Source organism: Somniosus microcephalus, chromosome 2 (assembly GCF_052327205.1).
Source record: "Somniosus microcephalus isolate GS21.2 chromosome 2, FLI_Smic_1.0, whole genome shotgun sequence".
NCBI lineage: Eukaryota > Metazoa > Chordata > Chondrichthyes > Squaliformes > Somniosidae > Somniosus > Somniosus microcephalus.
The window spans coordinates 256,244,832-256,265,904 of record NC_140988.1 but is presented as its reverse complement, the minus strand read 5'-3'; the positions used below and the strand labels follow the sequence as shown (position 1 = coordinate 256,265,904).

General features: G+C 43.7%; 1 protein-coding gene across 5 annotated transcripts in view; it reads left to right on the top strand.

The window, feature by feature from the left end:
- cwc27 (CWC27 spliceosome associated cyclophilin) overlaps nucleotides 1–21,073 on the top strand; it is a 404,246-nt gene that overhangs the window by 147,586 nt on the left and 235,587 nt on the right. Inside the window, exon 11 of one of the 5 annotated variants that reach the window (XM_085971244.1) lies at nucleotides 5,478–5,742. The exons of the other annotated variants lie outside the window; for them this stretch is intronic. Coding sequence (XP_085827370.1) covers nucleotides 5,478–5,727 — 250 coding nt within the window. The 3' untranslated portion in view covers nucleotides 5,728–5,742. Of the gene's footprint in view, nucleotides 1–5,477; nucleotides 5,743–21,073 lie in introns of those variants that run through there. 5 annotated transcript variants of the gene reach the window in all.

Sequence of the window (21,073 nt, the reverse complement as noted above, 5' to 3'; positions counted from 1 at the left end):
TAGATGGGGAGAATATAACAGATTATAAAGATCTGTGTTAATTAATGTTATAGGATTGATTTCTGGAAATAGTTGCAGAAGATCTAAGTAGTCCAGGAGTGTTAAACCCTGAGACAGTTAGACAAACATGATGATCTCTTTGTGGCCTTATGAGCATCGGGATCCTGGTGATTGAATGGCAGTTGGATTTACCCCACCAATCGGTTGTGGGGAAACTCACCTAGCTAGGCAAGCATTGATGACCCCAAGAGCTGCGGGCACACCACAGACTAGGTCCCCAATGGGTAATTCCAGACATCTTGGGTGCTCTAATTGTAACAAAGTGGGGCACATTTTTGGTGATTGTTGACCCAGGTGAAGAGCTGAGTCCCAATCAAGAATAGTCATGAGGCATGATACCACTGGGTGTGCAATGACCCTGGATTGCAAGGAATGTCATAGCTTGTCTACACCCAGTCACCGTGAATAAGCAGCCCACTGAAGGGTTATGAGATATATATAGGGTATATACATTAACAACACACCTGTGTACAGCCACAACTGGTGTGGAATGACCCAAGGTGTAGGCTGGCCAGCATTCAGAATGTTACTAGGTAAGTTGATGTACTGTTGTTGAAGTATGGCTAAAATATCACTTATAATCGGGGTGACTAAAGTAAGTAGGTATGTCTAAGTTTGTTCCATTCAGTTCTGCTAATCTAAATGTGGGAATGTTAATTGTGTGTTGTAGTGAGGGTGAAGAGACACAGGAGAGGTCTATACAAACAAAAGCATGAGAAAATAAGGAAGAATAAAGAAAGAGATAAATTAAAATGCAGCAGCTATGAAATTAAAACACAAAAGTGCAATTAAAACCACCAGTCGAGACTAACGGGAAAATAAACAGGTGTCACACCACTAGCTCAGATTCTCAGAGTCCGTGTTTTGATGAAGGCTCTACAACCTAAATATTGATCTCTTTTCCCACCCCACCCCCACCCCCACCCAGACACTGTCATATCCACATCAAGAGCACTCACTGTAGCTAGGTTCTGAAGTTACTGAAGATAATATTCAGACCAGGGGGCTCCAGAGGAAGATGGAAGATGAAGTACTGTTCCTGAAGCTTGCATTGAGCTTCATTGGAACAGTATAGGAGACTGAAGACAGAGATGTCAGAGTGGGATGGGAGGGGAAGGTAAAGTGGTGAACCACTGGCAGGACATTTGCAGACAGAATGGAGATGCTCAGTGAAGCGGTCACCTAATCTGTATTTGATCTCTCCAATGTGGAGGAGTCTACCATGGGCAGTGAATACAGTACAATAGATTACATGAAGTAAGCATGAATTGCTGTCTCACATGGAAGGAGTGTGAGCCCTGGACACCATCAAGCATTTGACCCTCCCCATAACTAAGACATTTACCATTGATTACTGTGTGATCCCTCATTCACAAAGTATAGCAGGTGATCGATCCAGGGAAAGGGTACAATGTTAAAGTGTCAGTTGTTGCTTAGTAGTAGCACTCACCTCTGAATCAGAAGCTTGTGGCTTCAAGCTTCTGATTGAGAGACTCGAGCACATAAGCTAGGCTAACACTTCATTGCAGTACTGAGGAAATGTTGAACTGCAGGAGGTGCCATCTTTCAGATGAGGCATTCATCCGAGGTGTCTGCCCTCTGAGGTAGACGTACAAAACGAAAGACTTGCATTTATAATGACCTCAGCATGTCCCAAAGCGCTTTACAGCCAATGAAGTACTTTTAAAATGTAGTCACTGTTGTAATTGGAAACATGGCAGCCAATTTGCACACAGCAAGCTCCCACGAACAGCAATATGATAATGACCAGATAATCTGTTTTAGTGATGTTGATTGAGGAATAAATATTGGCCAGGACACTGGGGATAGCTCCTACTTTTCTTCAAAATAGTACCATAAGATCTTTTAAGTCAACCTGAGAGAGCAGACGGGGCCTCGGTTTAACGTCCCATCTGAAAGATGGCACCTCCAATAGTGCAGCACACCGTCGGTACTGCACTGGAGTGTCAGTCTAGATTGTTGTGCTCAAGTCTCTAGAGTGCACCCACAACTTTCTGACTTGGAGGTGAAAGTGCCACCAACTGAGCCACGGCTGACACTCAAAGAAAAACAGGGGTGTTCTCCTGATGTCCTGGCCAACATTTATACCACAACCAACATCACTAAAACATATTGGGGGAGAAATTCGGTGGGCTGCGCCACCAGTTAGCGCCTAAAGAGGGCACTCAGTGGCTTTAGCGCCACTGGCCACGCCTCCCGCGATATTTAGCTGGGGCGCTAATGGCGGCGTTAGCCTGTTGCGCTGCGCCGCCACTGATGACGTCATCAGTGTGCACAGCGCCCCGCTACCGCCCCAATCGCGATATTTGGCAGCGACCGCCTCTGTAGCGCCGCTCGCTAATCGCGCCCGGTTCACGGGGCCTACCTGTGGCGGTAGTGGCGCAAATTAAGGTGGAGGTGCAGGGCGGCCGTTTTTTTCGGCGGCCGCCTGCCAGCACCTCCGTCCCCGGCCTCCTGTTCTCCCCCCGTGGCATTGCCGGCTGCTTTCCGAGAGCCCGGCACTTCTCCTCGGTGCCGGGCTCTTTTGCCGACACTCGCGATCGCTCATCGCACTGGTGCAGGCCCCTCCCCCTTAAGAATGGGAGGAAGGCCTGCAGTACCGCAGCGCGCCTGCGGCACGTTGCGCTGTGATATTCAGTTTCAGCGCCCTAAGAGGGACGCAGAGCGCCTCGAGCCTCGCCTTGTGTCCCTCTTGGGGCGCTCAAGCTGAATTTCCGGCGATCGCTGCTGCTCCGATCGCAGCGCAAAATCTGGCGCCCAGGCGAGCTTGGCGCCCCGTTTGCGGCTCCACCCAATTTCTCCCCCCTTATCTCATCATTTATCTCATTGCTGTTTGTGGGACCTTGCTGTTTGTGGGACCATGCTGTGTGCAAATCGGTAGCCGCATATCCCTACATTACAATAGTGACTGCACTTCAAAAGTACTTCATTAGCTGTAAAGCTCTTTGAGGTGTCCTGAGGTCATGAACGGTGCTATATAAGGGCAAGTGCTTTACTTTACTTAACTTTTACAATGGTTGCAAATCTCTGGAAAAAGTATATAGCCAGGAACCCCTTCCAACAAGGATGGCAGCTTATCAAACCCAAGAGCTGAAATATACTATGATCAAAAAAGTGCATAGGAACAGGAGTAGGCCATTTAGCCCCTCAAGCCTGCTCCGCCATTCAATGAGATCATGACTGATCTGTGACCTAAATCCATATACAGTACCTGCCTTTGCCCCATATCCCTTAATACCTTTGGTTAACAAAAATCTATCGATCCCAGATTTAAAATTATCGGTTGACCTAGCATCAACTGCCGTTTGCGGAAGAGTGTTCCAAACTTCTACCACCCTTTTTATGTAAAAGTGTTTCCTAACTTCGCTCCTGAAAGGACTGGCTCTAATTTTTAGGCTTTGTCCCCTAGTCTGAGACTCTTCAACCAGTGGAAATAGTTTCCCTCTATCTACCCTATCAGTTCCCCTTAATAGTTTGAAAACTTCAATCAGCCCTAGTTTGTGTAATGTCTTCTCATAATGTAACCCTTGGAGTCCAGGAATCATTCTGCTAAATCTACGCTGCACTCCCTCCAAGGCTAATATATCCTTCCAACGGTGTGGTGTCTAAAACTGAACACAGTACTCCAGGTGTGGCTTAACCAAGGCTTTCTAAAGCTGCAGCATAACTTCTACCCTCTTGTATTTTAGTCCTCTAGATATAAAGGCCAGCATTCCATTAGCCTTTTTGATGATTTTCTGTATCTGTCCATGACATTTTAATGATCTATGTACATGGACCCTTAAATCTCTTTGGACCTTCACGGCTTCCAGCTTTTCACCATTTGGAAAGTACTCTGACCTATCCTTTTTTGGTCCAAAGTGGATGACCTCACACTTGCCTACGTTAAACTCCATTTGCCACACAATTCACTTAATCTATCTCTTTGTAATTTTATGCTTCCATCTACACTGTTTCAATACCTCATATCTTTGTGCCATTAGCAAACTTGGATATGTGGCTCTCTATCCCATGATCTAAGTCGTTAATAAATACAGTGAATTGTTGAGGCCCCAACACAGATCCCTGTGGGACACCACTAGTCACATCCTGCCAATTTGAGTTCCTGCCCATTATCCCTATTCTCTGTCTCCTGCCGCTCAGCCAATTTCCTAACCAGGTCAATAATTTGCCTTCAATTCCATGAGTTGTATCTTTAACTAACAGTCTCTTATGAGGGACTTTATCACATGCCTTTTGGAAGTCCATATAAATAACATACCCTTGTCCACTACTCTAGTCACCTCTTCAAAAAATTCAATGATATGTCAGGCATGACCTACCCTTTACAAATCCATGCTTGCTCTCTCTGATCAGCTGAAAATTTTCAGGGTGTTCAGTCACTCTATCCTTAATTGTAGAATCTGGTAACTTCCCGACAACAGATGTTAATTCCCTGGTTTCCCTCTCTCACCCTTCTTAAATAGTGGAGTGACGTGCAATTTTCCAATCTAAAGGAACGGTTCATGAATCAAGAGAACTTTGGAAGATTATAGTTAGGGCATCTGCAATATGCTCACCTACTTCCTTTAAATCCCTGGGATGGAAACCATCTGGTCCTGGGGATTTGTCACTCTTTAGTGCAATTATTTTCTTCATGACTTAATTTGCTTATGTTAATTATGGTGAGTCCCCGTCCCTGATTCAAAATTAGTTTCCTTGGAGTGTCCGGCATACTATCCTCTTCCTCTACTGTAAATACTGACGCAAAGTAATTATTTAACATGTCCACCATTTCCTTATTTTCAATTACAATATCACCATTATCAGTTTTTAAGGGGCCCGCGTCGCTCTTGACCACCCTCTTTTTCCTAATGTAAAAAAAAATTGTGTTGATTTTGATATCCCTTGCAAGTTTCATTTCATACTCTTCTGTAGCTCTTACTACCTGTTTTGTCACCCTTTGCTGTTCTTTGTATCTCTTCCATTTGCCAGGATCTGTGCAATTTGTTTGCATTTTTGTATGCTTTTTTTATTTTTATGTTGTCCCTTACCTCTCTTGTTGTCCATAGCATGACTAGGTTAATGACCACTCACAACACATATTGTTCATATGTAGCTAATGTAGTTTTTACTTTATATTTTGAAACATTGAGGTAAATAATTGGAGTCTGTTTATTAAAGAATGTACCTTGCAGTACCAAAGTGACTTTAATCCAATATCTTCCTGTTGGGCTTTGGAACATTAGGAGGCCATTCAGCCCCTCTGGCCTGGTCTGCCATTCAGTTAGATCGTGGCTGACCTGCAACTCTACTCCATTTTCCCAATTTTGATCCATATCCCCTGATACTCCTTACCACCTCAGCTTCTCTTGAGCCTCTGTGCCAATTGTAAATTATTTATTTTGTGTCCCCAGCAGGATTACTGGGACCGGGTTTCCCAATGGGAATGCCCCATCCGGTATTCTTGGACGAAGAAAAGGACGAATTAGGAGATGCCAGGAAGTTCAGGCCACACGAGAGCTGCTCTCTGCCTACCTACCAATAGCCATACTTCCTGAATCAGACAGAGGTGGACATAGTTTGCTTTGGAAGATGATGAGTGCATGTGGAGGGTGTCATTCCCAAAGTACGCTGAGACAACAAAACCACTTTATGACTAACTAGCTTTGGCCAAGTGGGTAGCACTCTCTCCGCTGTGTCAGAAAGTCGTGGGTTCAAGCCCCATTCCAGGGACTTGAGCACATAATCTAGGCTGATACTCCCAGTGCAGTACTGAGGGAGTGCTGCAATGTCGGAGGTGCCGTCTTTCAGATGGGATGTTAAACCGAGGCCCCCTTGGGTGGTTGTAAAGGATCCCACAGCACTGTTTGAGGAAGTGTAGGGGAGATTTCCCGGTGTCCTGCTCAGCATTTGTCCCTCAACCAACATCACTAGAAACGGATTGACTGGTCATTTGTGTCTCTGCAGTTTGTGGGACCTTGTGTGTAAATTGGCTACTGTGTTTTCCTACATTAGTGACTACACTTTCAAGAATGGGGTCAAGGAGTTGACATCACTAGCGTTGGTATAAAATAGAGGATTTGAAGAAGATTTAAAATAACAGGACACAAGTCCAAAAGAGGCCTTAAATGGGTTAGAAATTAGTAGTCACATAATATTAAGATAAATACAAGCCTAATTATTACAGGGATATGGCAAACATCAATTTTTTTCCAAATATCGTGCCCTTATGAACATTAAATGCTCTTGTGGAACAGATTGTGAGCAGATGTATCAGAGTGAACTTTGATCACACCAATTTACCTTTTTTCACTAACTTTTACTCTCGTGCCTTGCTTCAGTAGTCATGGTTTATTACTGAGCTTAGACAATGAGTGGGGGACAGGTTACTGAACTGTGGGAGAAGCACTACTGCAACAAGTTTGCATTTATATAGCGCCTTTGACGTCGTAAAACATCCTAAGGCACTTCACAGCAGCGATTATCAAACAAAATATGATACCGAACCAGATAAAGAGATATTAGGACAGGTGACCAAAAGCTTGGTTAAAGAGTAGGTTTTGAGGAGCATCTTAAAGGAGGAGAGAGAGGCGGAGAGGTTTAGGAGGGAATTCCAGATATTCTTCACACTACTACTGGCAGTCGTGCCTTCAGCTGCCTCGGCCCTAAATTCCAGAGTTTAGGGCTGAGGCAGCTGAAGGCACGACTGCCTTAGTAGTGTGAAGAATATCGGGGATATGCCAGAGACCATAATTGGAGGAGCGCAGAGTTATCAGATGGTTGTAGGGCTGGAGGAGGTTGCATAAGAACATAAGAAATAGAAGCAGGAATAGGGCATTCGGCCCCTCGAGCCTGCTCCGCCATTCAATAAGATCATGGCTGATCTGATCTTGGGCTCAACTCCACTTTCCTGCACGCTCCCCATTACCCTTGATTCCCCTGTTTTTCAAAAATCTGTCTATCCCCACCTTGAATGTATTCAACGACTCAGCCTCCACAGCTCTCTGGGGTAGAGAATTCCAAAGATTCATGACCCTCTGAGAGAAAAAAATCCTCCTCGTCTCCGTTTTAAATGGGCGACCCCTTATTCTGAAACTATGCCCCCTAGTTCTAGATTCCCCCACGAGAGGAAACATCCTCCCTGCATCTACCCTGTCAAGCCCCCTCAGAATCTTATATGTTTCAATAAGATCACCTCTCATTCTTCTAAACTCCAATGAGTATAGGCTCAACCTTTGCTCATAAGACAACCCCTTCAACTCAGGAATCAACCTAGTGAACCTTCTCTGAACTGCCTCCAATGCAAGTATATCCTTCCTTAAATAAGGAGACCAAAACTGTATGCAGTACTCCAAGCGTGGTCTCACCAACACCCTGTATAGTTGTAGCAAGATTTCCCTACTTTTATACTCCATCCCCCTTGCAATAAATACCAATATTCCATTTGCTTTGCTAATTACTTGCTGTACCTGCATGCTAACTTTTTGTGTTTCATGTACGAGGACACCCAGATCCCCCTGTACGGCAGCATTCTGTAGTCTCTCTCCATTTAAATAATATTTTGCTTTTTTATTCTTCCTTCCAAAGTGGATAACCTCACATTTTCCCACATTATACTCCATCTGCCAAATTTTTGCCTACTCACTTAACCTATCTATATCCCTTTGCAGACTCTTGTGTACTCCGCATAACTTGCTTTCCCACCTATCTTTGTATCATCAGCAAATTTGGCAACAGTACACTCGGTCCCTTCATCCACGTCATTAATATAGATTGTATATACAGTAGTTGAGGCCCCAGCACTGATCCCTGTGGCACCCCACTAGTTACAGTTTGCCAACCTGAAAATGACCCATTTATTCTGACTCTCTGTTTTCTGTCAGTTAGCCAATCCTCTGTCCAGTCTAATATATTACCCCTAACTCCGTGAGCTCTTACCTTGTGCAGTAACCTTTTATGCGGCACCTTATCGAATGCCTTCTGGAAATCCAAATACACTACACCTACTGGTTCCCCTTTATCCACCCTGCTCGTTACATCCTCAAAGAACTCTAGTAAATTTGTCAAACACGATTTCCTTCATAAAACCATGTTGACTCTGCTTGATTGTATTATGATTTTCTAAATGTCCTGCTATTACTTCCTTAATAATGGATTCCAGCATTTTCCCAATGACAGATGTTAGGCTAACTGACCTGTAGTTTCCTGCTTTCTGTCTCCCTCCTTTCTTGAATAGGGGAGTTACATTTGCGATTTTCCAATCCGCTGGGACCTCTCCAGAATCCAGGGAATTTTGGTAGATTACAATCAACGCATCCACTATCTCTGCAGCCACTTCTTTTAAAACCCGAGGATGCAGGCCTTCAGGTCCAGAGGACTTGTCAGCCATTAGTCCCATTATGGCTGATCTTCTACCTCATCTCCACTTTCCTGCACTATCCCCATATCCCTTGGTTCCCTTAATATTCAAAAATCTATTGATTTCTGTCTTGAATATACTCAATGACTGAGCCGCCACTGCCCTCTGGGGTAGAGAATTCCAAAGATTCACCACTCTCTGAGTGAAGAAATTTCTCCTCATCTCAGTCCTATATGGCCGACCCCTTATTCTGAGACTGTGACCCCTGGTTCTAGACTCCCCAGCCAGGGGAAACATCCTCCCTGCATCTACCCTGTCAAGCCCTGTAAGAATTTTGTATGTTTCAATGAGATCGCCTCTCATTCTTCTTACAGAGGTACGGAGAGCGACATCATGGAGGGATTTGAACACAAGGTTGAGAATTTTAAAATCAAGGTGTTGCCGGACCAGGAGCCAATGTAGGTCATCCAGCACAAAGCAATGGGTGAACAGGACTTGAACGAATACAGGCCGCAGAGTTTTGGATGAGCTCAAGTTTACAGCGGATGCAAGGTGGGAGGCCGGCCAGAAGAGCATTGATATAGTTGAGTCCACAGGTAGCAAAGGCACTACAGCCAAGCCCAATTCTGAGGTCCACACAGGTGTTTTCCAGTTTGTTCGTATGTTCCATTGGGATTACAGACATCCCTTGATTGTGCAGTAAGAACTCAGACTTCAATTTTAAGAACATGAAAGCCTAGAGCAAGGAAAGATTATTCAGCCCATCAATCAAACTCCATCCAGGCCCCACGTATTATTCTACTGTGGCTTCCCCTTCCAAACCACTCACCTTCCCTGAAAACAATGATGCATTGTTTTAGTCGCCATCAACATAAGATAGTCACTAATAAATCCAATAAGGAATTCAGGAGAAACCTCTTTACCCAGGGATGGTGAGAATGTAGAACTCACTACCACTTGGAGTAGTTGAGACGAGTAGCATAGATGCCTAAAGTGGAAGCTAGATATGTACATGAGGAAGAAAAGAATAAAAGGATATGTCAGATAGGGTTGGATGAAGTAGGGTGGGAGGAGGCTCGTGTGGAGCATAAACACCGGCATAGACCAGTTGAACGGAATAGGCTGTTTTTTGTGCAGAAAATTCTATGTGATACTTAAATGTTGAACTGTAGAACTATTAATTAATGTCTCGGTTGTTATTTACTGAAATTTACATGGGTTTTTGAGATATGTGTGAAGAAAAAATAATGGGGGGAAAATTGAGTCGCGGCCACTTTGGGGCACTAATTTCGCCGGGGAGCGACTTTTAGCACCCCGAAAAAAACTAGCACGCCCACAGCCGAAATTCATTGGTAGTGCCCCAAGAGGGAAGCGGAGCGCTACTGGAAGTGCTCCGCCTCCCTCTTGGGGCGCTGTGAGGGAATATCGCGGCGCTGCGGTACTGCAGGTCTTCCTCCCCTTCTTAAAGAAAAGTGGGGCCCAGCTGGGCCACTGGGGATCAGAGTGCTGGCAAAAGAGCCCAGCACTTGAGAAGTGCCGGGCTCACGGAGCGCAGCCGGCACTCCGCGGGGGGTGCTTCTCAGAAGGCCGGGGATGGCAACGGGGGCAGGTGCTGGCAGGCAGCCAGCAACAAAAATGGCCGCCCAGCAACGCGCCTTTAAGTAGCGCTGCCCCGGCCGCAGGTAGGCCCCCCTGACCCCGTCGGACATAGCGTCCGGTGGTAAGTCAGGGGACGCTACCGAAGATTGCAGCCAGGGCGCTGTGCACGGTGATGACGTCATCGCCGGCGGCGCAGCACCGTGGGGCGCTAACGGTTACCGCCGCCGCTAACCTCCGGCTGAATTTCGCGGGAGGTGCTGGCGGCACCGCGCCCGAGCGTTAGTTGCTTTGCGCCCTCTTAGGGTGCTTGCTGGAGGCGCAAAGCAACTGAATTTTTCCCCCAATATATCCCCCCACCACCTCCAGCAAATGTACTACATTAATAATTCTTAATTGGGCAATAAATGCTGGCATTGCCAGCGACGCCCACATCCTAGGAACGAATAAAAAAAATCCAGAAAATGTCTGTCTAAAAGTTTGTTAGGACTTATAATTGGATTGGTCTAATATAAACAAAGTCCAATATTTTTATGCTTGTTCAGTAGACTCTTGCTGTAATAAATTTGGAAATGCTACACCCTCTTGGTATAACGTTCATTATTTGCATCTTCAGCACTAAAATCATATAGAAACAGATTATACATCCCTCAGTATAATACGCTTTTTACATAGCTTCCAAAGCCAACTTTTATGCAGAGGGCCCAGTGTGGCTGGAGGTAAATATTGTCTCAAAAGCTTTAATGCAGGTTAATACAAGTTACAATAAACTTGGTTTAAATTAATGATGATCTCATATCAAACTTGTAAAATATACTGGCATTGTGTTAAAGAAAAAAATCAGAGCAGCATTTGCTTGTCTCCTTTGTTTTTATGACAAGCTAATTTTAAAGACTAATTGTTCCCAGTTTTGTGGGTGAACGAAGAAGTCATTATATATGGCAATGCTGATCAGCTTGTTCATCTTTCACCTGCACATTGTCAGAAAGAATAGCTTCTGCCAGGCAGAGTAGTGCAAAGTTCACTTTTGGATGTTGAACAAAGAGGGTTTGAATATTCTGAATAAGCTCTTGTTCTTCTGCCTTGTCTTTCTTGATCTTCGAGCATAATAGCCTTTCATGCATGAAGCAGGTGTAAAATGAAGCATGACAGCCAGGCTGAACACAAAACCAATAACATAGTGGCGCTGAAAGATATTTTTTTACTGCAGGAAGAGAGTACATAGACTTGCCATTTTCTTGGAAGTTTTGATTTTCAGGAATCAGAAGTTCATGCGTTCTTAGTGATTGCTTATATTTTAAAACTACCATACTTCCCCACCACCCATGGCACTACAAAGGAAGTTAACTATTGTGATACCTGCAATCCATTGCTGATATAGTCATCTGTATACAGTTGTTGGTGTTTAAACTTGGCTACAGTTCTTACATTAACAAAAAATAATTAAACCAAATCAGTATTAATATGTGAGTGCTTTTGATCTCTTTGGCTATAAATCAAATGTTCACTCATGATGGTGAGAAAGTTCATTGTAATGTAATGGGGCACAGTGACCTGTCATCATTTGTGAGTTTGCTAATGTTTCACCTCCTGTTTAAACCATTTCTGTTTTAACTGACAAAGAAAAAGTTGTACCACAATTTACTATAGACAGATAATAGCACCAACTTTTTTTCTTACAGTGGATATAAAAGAAGGTAGACACAGTAGTGGAACTTAAACAAGCATTATTTAGACAATAAAGTAGGAGGTCTTTAAAATATTTTAAGTTGTGATATTAATATAAAGATTCCCATATATATTCAACAGTGAACTCATTTTCTGTTGCACACATCATACTGTCAAGAGCAACAACTTTAAGCAGCATTTTTCATGTAATGACATATATAACCAGTTCCAGATCTTGTAGCTCTTCATTCCTTGTATTTCAAGAAAATTACATTGAGGCAAACATAAGATATCATGTGATAAAAATAATATTCACGAGCTGCATTCATTCTTTAAAATTCAAATTTTAACGGTAGTTGAGATGTTTAAATGCCATTTTTGTTGGTTTAATTTTATAATATAATTTACTAGATGATTTATTCAAATTACAGATAGTTTATCATTTGAACATAGTATGAATATTTTACATTAATTCTTACTAAGCCTATATTTCAACGGCTGTTCAATCATTTTTCAAACATTTCTGAAAGGCATTGATCACTAACTACATGCTTAATGAATATAGCCGTAATGTCTTATCTGTTCCCTCCTTGACCTCTTTGTGACCTTTGATATATAGGTATATAGGAACAGGAGTACACCATTTAGCCCCTCGAGCCTATTTCACCATTGAGTTAGATCAAGACTGATCTATATCTTAACTCCATCTACCCACCTTGGTTTTGTAACCCTTAATACCCTTGCCTAACAAAAATCTATCTTGTCAGTTTTGAAATTTTCAATTGACCTAGCCTCAACAGCTTTTTGGGGGAAGGAGTTCCAGATTTCCACAACCATTCTGAGGGGGGAGGGTGAACAGCCAAAGGTTGTGGTCCATATCTGTATCACCAAAATAGGTAGAAAGAGGGATGAGGTCCTGCTAGCAGATTTTAGGGAGCTGGGAAAGAGATTAATAAGCAGGACCTCAAAGGTAGTAATCTCTGGATTGCTTCTGGTGCCATGAGCTAGTGAGTATTGAAATAGGAGGATAGAACAGATGAATATGTGGCTGGAGAGATGGTGCGGAAGGGGTTTAGATTCCTGGGACATTGGGACTGGCTCTGGGGGTGGTGGGACCAGTATAGGCCGGACGGGTTGCAACTCAGCAGAGCCGAGGCCAATATCCTCGCTGGGGGGTGGGGGGGTTGCTAGTGCTGTTAATCTAATTTGGCAGGGGGATGGGCACCAGGATGTAGCTTTAGAAAGGAGAAACAAGGTGCACAAAGGATTGGGAGAGACAGATAGCACTAGAGTAATAAATAGTACGGGATTAGGTGGGGTCAGACTAAGAGAGAATAGAAGAACGTCTAAGATAGGTTTACAGTGCATTTGTGTAAACGCACGAAGTGTGGTAAATAAGTTTGGTGAGCTGCAGGCGCAAATAGCCACATGGGAATATGATGTGACAATAATGGAGACTTGGCTCAAAAAAAGGTAGGATTGGGTACTAAATATTCCTGGATATCAGGTGTTCAAGAAAGATAGGGAAGGAAAGAAAGGAGGTGGGTAGCAGTATTGATTAAGGAGAATATTAGTGCTGGAGAGAGAGGATGTCCTGGAGGGGTGAAGGACAGAATCTATTTGGTTAGAGTCAAGAAGCAATACTAGGTGTATTCTATAGGCCACCAACTAGTGGGAAGAATCTAGAAGAGCAAATTTTCAGGAAAATTACAGAGAGGTGAAAGAACTATAGAGTAGTGATAATGAATTATCTTAATATAGACTGGGATAGTAATAGTGTAAAGGGCGGGTGGGGGTGGGGGGAAGAATCTCTGAAGTGTGTTCAGGAGAACTTTCTTGATCAGTACGTTTCCGGCCCAATGAGGAAGGAGGCATTGCTGGATCTGGTTCTGGGGAATGAGGTGGGTCAAGTGGAGCAAGTGTCAGTGGGGGAACATTTAGGGAACAATGATCATAGTATCATACGGTTTAGATTAGCTATGGAAAAGAACATGGTGCAATCTAGAGTAAAAATACTTAATTGGAGAAAGGCCAATTTTAGTGGGTTGAGAATGGAGCTGGCCCGAGTAAATTGGAATCAAAGATTGGCGGGCAAAACTGTAAGCGAACAATGGTCTGCCTTTAAAGAGGATATGGTTCGGGTACATTCCCACGAGGGGGAAAAGTAGGGCAACCAAAGCCAGAGCTCCCTGGATGACGAAAGAGAGAGAGAGAGTAAGATGAAGCAGAAAAAGGGGGCGTATGACATTTCAGGTTGAGAATACAAGTAAGAACCAAGCTGAATATAGAAAGTTCAGAGGGAAGTGAAAAAAGAAATGAGGGGCAAAGAGAGAGTATGAGAATAGACTGGCAGCCAACATAAAAAGGAATCCAAAAGTCTTCTATAGGCATATAAATAGTAAAAGGGTAGTAAGACGAGGGGTGAGGCCGATGAAGGACCAAAAAGGAGACTACGCATGGAGGCAGAGGCATGGCTGAGGTACTAAATGAATACGTTGCATCTGTCTTTACCAAGGAAGAAGATGTTGCCAAAGTCATAGTGAAAGAGGAGGTAGTTGAGATACTGGATGGGCTAGAAATTGATAAAGAGGAGGTACTAGAAAGGCTGGCTGTACTTAAAGTAGATAAGTCACCAGGACTGGATAGGATGCATCCTAGGATGCTGAGGGAAGTAAAGGTAGAAATTGTGGAGGTACTGGCCATAATCTTCCAATCCTCCTTAGATATGGGGGTGGTGCCAGAAGACTGGAGAATTGCAAATGTTACACCCTTGTTCAAAAAAGAGTATAAGGATAAACTCAGCAACTACAGGCCAGTCAGTTTAACCTCAGTGGGGAAGCTTTTAGAAACGATAATCCGGGACAAAGTTAACAGTCACTTGGAAAAGTGTGGATTAATTAAGGAAAGCCAGCATGGATTTGTTAAATGCAAAATGTGTTTAACTAACTTGATTGAGTTTTTTGATGAGGTCACAGAAGATTAATGAGGGCAATGCGGTTGATGTGGTGTACATGGACTTCCAAAAGGCGGTTGATAAAGTGCCACATAATAGGCTTGCCAGTAAAGTTGAAGCTCATGGAATAAAAGAGACAGTGGCAGCATGGATATGAAATTGGCTCAGTGACAGGAAACAGAGTAGTGGTGCACGGTTGTTTTTCGGACTAGAGGAAGTTGTACAGTGATGTTCCCCAGGGGTCAGTACTAGGACCACTACTTTTCTTGATATAAATTATTTGGATTTGGGTGTACAGGCACAATTTCAAAATTTGCAGATGACACAAAACTTGGAAGTATAGTGAACAGTGAGGAGGATAGTGATGGACTTCAAGAGGACATAGGCTGGTGGAATGGGCAGACACGTGGCAGATAAAGTGCGAAGTGATACATTTTGGTGGAAGAATGAGGAGAGGCAATATAAACTAAAGGGTACAATTCTAAAGGGGGTGCAGGAACAGAGAGACCTGGGGGTATATGTGCACAAATCATTGAAGGTGGCAGGGCAGATTGAGAAAGCATTAAAAAAAGCATACGGGATCCTGGGCTTTATAAATAGAGGCATAGGGTACAAAAACAAGGAAGTTATGATGAACCTTTATAAAACACTGGTTTAGCCTCAACTGGAATATTGTGTCCAATTCTGGGCACCACACTTTAGGAAGGATGTGAAGGCCTTAGAAAGGGTGCAGAAAAGATTTACAAGAATGGTTCCAGGGATGAGCGACTTCAGTTACGTGGATAAACTGGTGAAGCTGGGGTTGTTCTCCTTAGAGCAGAGAAGGTTGAGAGGAATTTGACACAGGTGTTCAAAATCATGAAGCGTCTAGACAGAGTAGATAGAGAGAAACTGTTCCCATTGGCAGAAGGATCGAGAACCAGAGGACACAGGTTTAAGGTGATTGGCAGAAGAACCAAAGGCGACATGAGGGAAAAAAAATTTACACAGCTAGTGGTTATGATCTGGAATGCACTGCCTGGAAGGGTGATAGAGGCAGATTCAATTGTGGCTTTCAAAAAGGAATTGGATAAGTACCTGAAGGAAAAAAAATTGCAGGGTTACAGGGAAAGGGCGGGGGAGTGAGACTAGCCGAAGTGCCATTGTAGTGAGCCAGCACAGGCTCAACGGACCAAATGGCGGCCTCCTGTGCTGTAACCACTCTATGATTTCTGTGAAGAAATGCTTCCTGACATCAGCCCTGAATGGCCTATCTCTAATTTCAAGTTTATTCCCCGTTGTTCAGGACTCCCCCACCAGAGGAAACAGTTTCTCTGTATCTACCCTATCAATTCCTTTAATCATCTTAAACACCTCAATTAGATCACAGCTTAATATTTGATACTCAAGGGAATACAAGCCTTGTCTATATAACCTGACCTCATAATTTAACCCTTCTCTTCTTCAAGCTAATTCCCTTTCATGGTTCCTCTCCACCACCGTCCTTGACTCCATAAATTTGTCATACTGACTGACATCAAATTGTGAGCGAGCCAGAACGTTCTCCAACTAAAGATTGACATAACCAAAGCCATCCTCTTTAGTCTTGACAGAAACGGCCTTATAGCCCCTGACTCCATCCCCTTACCTAGCAGCTCATTGATACTAAACCAGATTGTGCACCATCTCAGTGTCCTGTTTGACACTGAGCTGAGCTTCAAACTTCACATCCCGTCCATCAGATAGCCTATCTTCACCTTCACCATATTACCCACCTCTTCCATTATCTCATCTCCACCAGCTGTGTCAAAGCCAGGCTTGAACTTTTTTTCTGACGGTCTTCTCACTGTCCTTCCAAGCTCCACCCTAGTTATTCAGAACTCTGTTACCTGCATTATTTCCTGTATTAAATTCTGCTTATTCCATCATGGCTAATCTCCACTGGCTTCCCATCTCCCAATGTGTTCATAGAATCATACAATGTTACAGCACAGAAGGAGGCCTATCGTGCCTATGCCGGCTCTTTGAAAGAGCTATCCAATTAATCCCACTCCCTGCTCTTTCCCCATAGCACTGCAATTTTTTCCTTTTCATGTATATATCTGGTTCCCTTTTGAAAGTTACTATTGAATATGCTTCCACCACCCTTTCAGGGAGTGTATTCCAGACCATAACTTGCTGTGTAAAAAGAGATTCTCCTCATCTCCATCGGTTCTGTTGTCAATTATCTTAAATCTGTATATTCTGGTTGTCGACTCTCGTGCCAGTGGAAACAGTTTCTCCCTATCTATCAAAACGCTTCATAAATTTAATAGAGGTGTTCAAAATTCCCATTAACTTTCTCTGCTATAAGGAGAACAATCCAAGCTCCTCACTGTTTATTACATTTCCAAATTTTGTGTCAACTGCAAACTTTGAAATTATGCCTCCAAGTCATTAATATTACATAGAATTAAATGGAACATACTGCACAGAAACAGGCCATTCGGCCCAACAAGTCGATACCGGTGTTTATGCTCCACTCGAGCCTCTTCATCTCACCCTATGAGCATAACCTTCTATTCCTTTCTCCCTTGTGTTTATCCAGCCATCCCCTAAATGCATCTATGCTATTTGCCTCAACCACTTCATGTGCTAGTATATATCAAAAAGAGCTGTGATCCTAATGCTGACCCCTGGAGGACACCACAGTATACCTCCCTGCAGTCTGATAAACAACCGTTCACCACTACACAAAGACACAAAAATACTGCGGATGCTGGAAATCTGAAATACTCAGCAGGCCAAGCAGCATCTGTAGAGAGCGAAAACATTTCTGACCTTTCATCAGAACTGGAAAATGTTAGATGTAACAGGTTCTAAGCAAGCACAGAGGCCACCTTCCACACCAGTGCTTCTGATATGTTTTCCTTTTTCCTCAACCGAGGAATCCCCTTCATGATAGTTGGCAGGGTCCTCGACTGTGTCCGTCCCATTTCTCGCACTTCTGCCCTCTCCCTTCCCCTCCCTCCCTCCCTCCCAGAACCACGATAGGGTTCCTCTTGTCCTCCTCTTCCACCCCACTAGCCCCCACATTCAACAGATCATCCTCCGCCATTTCCACCTTCTCCAGCGCGATGCCACCACCAAACACATCTTCCCTTCCCCTCCCCTTTCAGTATTCCAAAGGGGCCGTTTCCTCCACGACACCCTGGTCACCCCCAACACTCGCTCCCCTTCAAATGGTACCTTCCCGTGCAAGCGCAGGAGATGCCTTTTCGCCTCCTTCCTTCCTACCGTCCAGAGCCCCAAACACCCCTTCCAGGTGAAACAGCAATTTACTTTTACTTCATCCATTTAATATACTGTATTCGCTGGTCACAATGCGATCTCCTCTACACTGGGGATACCAAACGCGGATTGGGTGATCACTTTACTGAACACCTCTGTTCAGTCCACAAGCGGACCAGAGCTTCCAATTTGCTTTCCATTTTAATTCTCCGTTCCACTCCCACTCTGACCTTTCTATCCTCAGCTTCCTACACTGTTCCAATGAAGTTTAACGGAAGCTCAAGGAACAGCACCTCAACTTTCGATTAGGCACTTTACAGCATTCTGGACTTAACATCAAGTTTAGCAATTTCATATCATAACCACTGCTCCCATTTTTTTTGGACAGCAGGTGCTGGTAATGATTTTGCTGTTCATTTAATCACTCCTGCCTTCCATCCTATCACAAACTAGGAACTGTAGAGGAGCGGAGCGATTTAGGGGTCCAAGTACAGAAATCATTAAAAGTTAGTGGACAGGTACAAAAAGAAATTTCAAAGGCCAGTCGAATGTTGGCCTTTATCTCAAGAGAGCTGGAATACAGAGGAATGGAAGTTATGTTACAGCTACATAAAGCTCTGGTTAGACCCCATTTAGAGTATTGCATTCATAGAATCATAGAAAGTTACAGCACGGAAGGAGGCCATTTCGGCCCATCGTGTCCGCGACGGCCAACAAAGAGCTATCCAGCCTAATCCCACTTCCCAGCTCTTGTTCCGTAGCCCTGCAGGTTACAGCATTCCAAGTGCACATCCAAGTACTTTTTAAATGTGGTTAGGGTTCCCGCCTCTACCACCCTTTCAGGCAGTGAGTTCCAGACCCCCACAACCCTCTGGGTGAAGAAATTTCCCCACAAATCCCCTCTAAACCTACCTCCAATTACTTTAAATCTGTGCCCCCTGGTTTTTGACCCCTCTGCTAAGGGAAATAGGTCCTTTCTATCCACTTTATCTATGCCCCTCATAATTTTATACACCTCAATAAGGTCTCCCCTCAGCCTCCTCTGTTCCAAGGAAAACAGACCCAGCCTATCCAGTCTTTCCTCATAGCTAAGATTCTCTACTCCCGGCAACATCCTTGTAAATCTCCTCTGTACCCTCTCTAGTGCAATCACATCTTTCCTGTGATGTGGTAACCAGAACTGCACGCAATACTCTAGCTGAGGCCTAACTAGTGTTTTATACAGTTGAAGCCTAACCCCCCTGCTCTTGTATTCTATGCCACGGCTAATAAAGGCAAGCATTCCGTATGCCGCCTTAACCGCCTTATCTACCTGGCCTGCTACGTTCAGGGATCTGTGGACATGCAGTCCAAGGTCCCTTTGTTCCTCTACACTACTCAGTGTCCTACCATTTAATGTGTATTCCCTTTCCTTGTTAGCCTTCCCCAAATGCATTACCTCACACTTCTCCGGATAGAATTCCATTTGCCACTGTTCTGCCCACCTGACCAATTTATTGATATCTTCCTGCAGTCTACAGCTTCCTTCTTCAGTATCAACCACACAGCCGATTTTAGTATCATCTGCAAACTCCTTAATGAGACCCCCTATATTCAAGTCTAAATCATTGATATATACCACAAAAAGCAAGAACCCAGTACTGAGCCCTGCAGAACCCCACTGGAAATAGCCTTTCAGTCATAAAAACACCCATCAACCATTACCCTCTGCTTTCTGTCTCCGAGCCAGTTTTGAATCCAACTTGACACTTTGCCCTGGATCCCATGGGCTTTTAACTTTGTGACCAGTCTGCCATGTGGAACCTTATCAAAGGTTCAGTTCTGGGCACTGCACTTCAGGAAAGTTATATTGGCCTTAGAGGAGCCTAGATTCACCAGAATGATACTGAGGCTAAAAGGGTTAAATTATGAGGACAGGTTGTATTCCCTTGAACATAAAAGATTAAGGGTGAACTAATTGAGGTGTTTAAGATGATTAAAGGAGTTGATTGGGTAGATAGAGATAAACTAATTCCTCTGTGGGGGAGTCCAGAACAAGGGGGCATAACCTTAAAATTAGTGCTCGGCCATTCAGGGGTGGTCAGGAAGCACTTCTTCACAAAAAGGGTAGTGGAAATCTGGAACTCTGCCCCAAAAAGCTGTTGAGGCTAGGTCAATTAAAAATTTCAAAACTGAGATTGATAGATTTTTCTTCAGCAAGGGTATTAAGGGTTACGGAACGAAGGTGGGTAGATGGAGTTATGGTACAGATCAGCCATGATCTAATTGTATGGCAGAAAAAGCTCGAGGGGCTAACTGGCCTACTCCTGTTCTTATGTTGCTACAGGTCTCGTACTGTTTTTCAGTAATGGCATTTGAGTAGCAGCCTCCTGTGGCCTACTTTAACACCAGTTGTCTGTCTTTAAAACTTGCATTGAGTGCCATCAGTCTATCCTGGCAACTAACTACCTGTACCACAAAACTTTGATCATCCAACAACATTTTAAACTGTAAAGCCTGTTCTTGACACAAGAGCTCTGAATGTCCTACCCTGAAAGATGGCTATCCTAGCACAAATCATCTGGAAATTAGGTAATCTAACATTAGGGTACTATTTTTCTTTAGGAGGAAAATTAGATAAAAGTAACCAGGTGGCCAGTTGTTGAATATCAAAAGAAAGCATTCATCAATGACCAGACAATCATAATTCTTGGTAATGGAAAAAATCCTTTTCAACTTGGAGAGAAAAAAGTTCTGCTTTCCTCAAATGTAACCTAAAGAAAAATGTACAATGTTTTATCAGTCAAAGCAGGTTTCATTAAAAGGCAAAAAACCTTTGTCTATCCCCAGAATTAAACAGAATTGAACTCAGTTTAGAATCTAGGGAAGACTTTGAAGCCTTTGAAGTGGGAATGGGACCGTAGCACCACAAATTAGTGGGGAATGACTTGCTGTTCTGTCCACACTGACGGTGTGGCCGTCCCTATTAGGAAGGATGTCAAGGCCTTAAAGGGGTTGCAGAGGGGATTTATTAGAATGGTACCAGGGCTGAAAGACTTCAGTTACGTGGAGAGACTAGAGAAACTGGGGTTGTTCTATTTAGAGCAAAGAAAGTTAAGGGGAAATTTGATATAAATGTTCAAAATCTTGAAGGGTTTTGTTAGAGTCAATAAGGAAGAAACTGTTTCCAGTGGCAACAGGGTCAG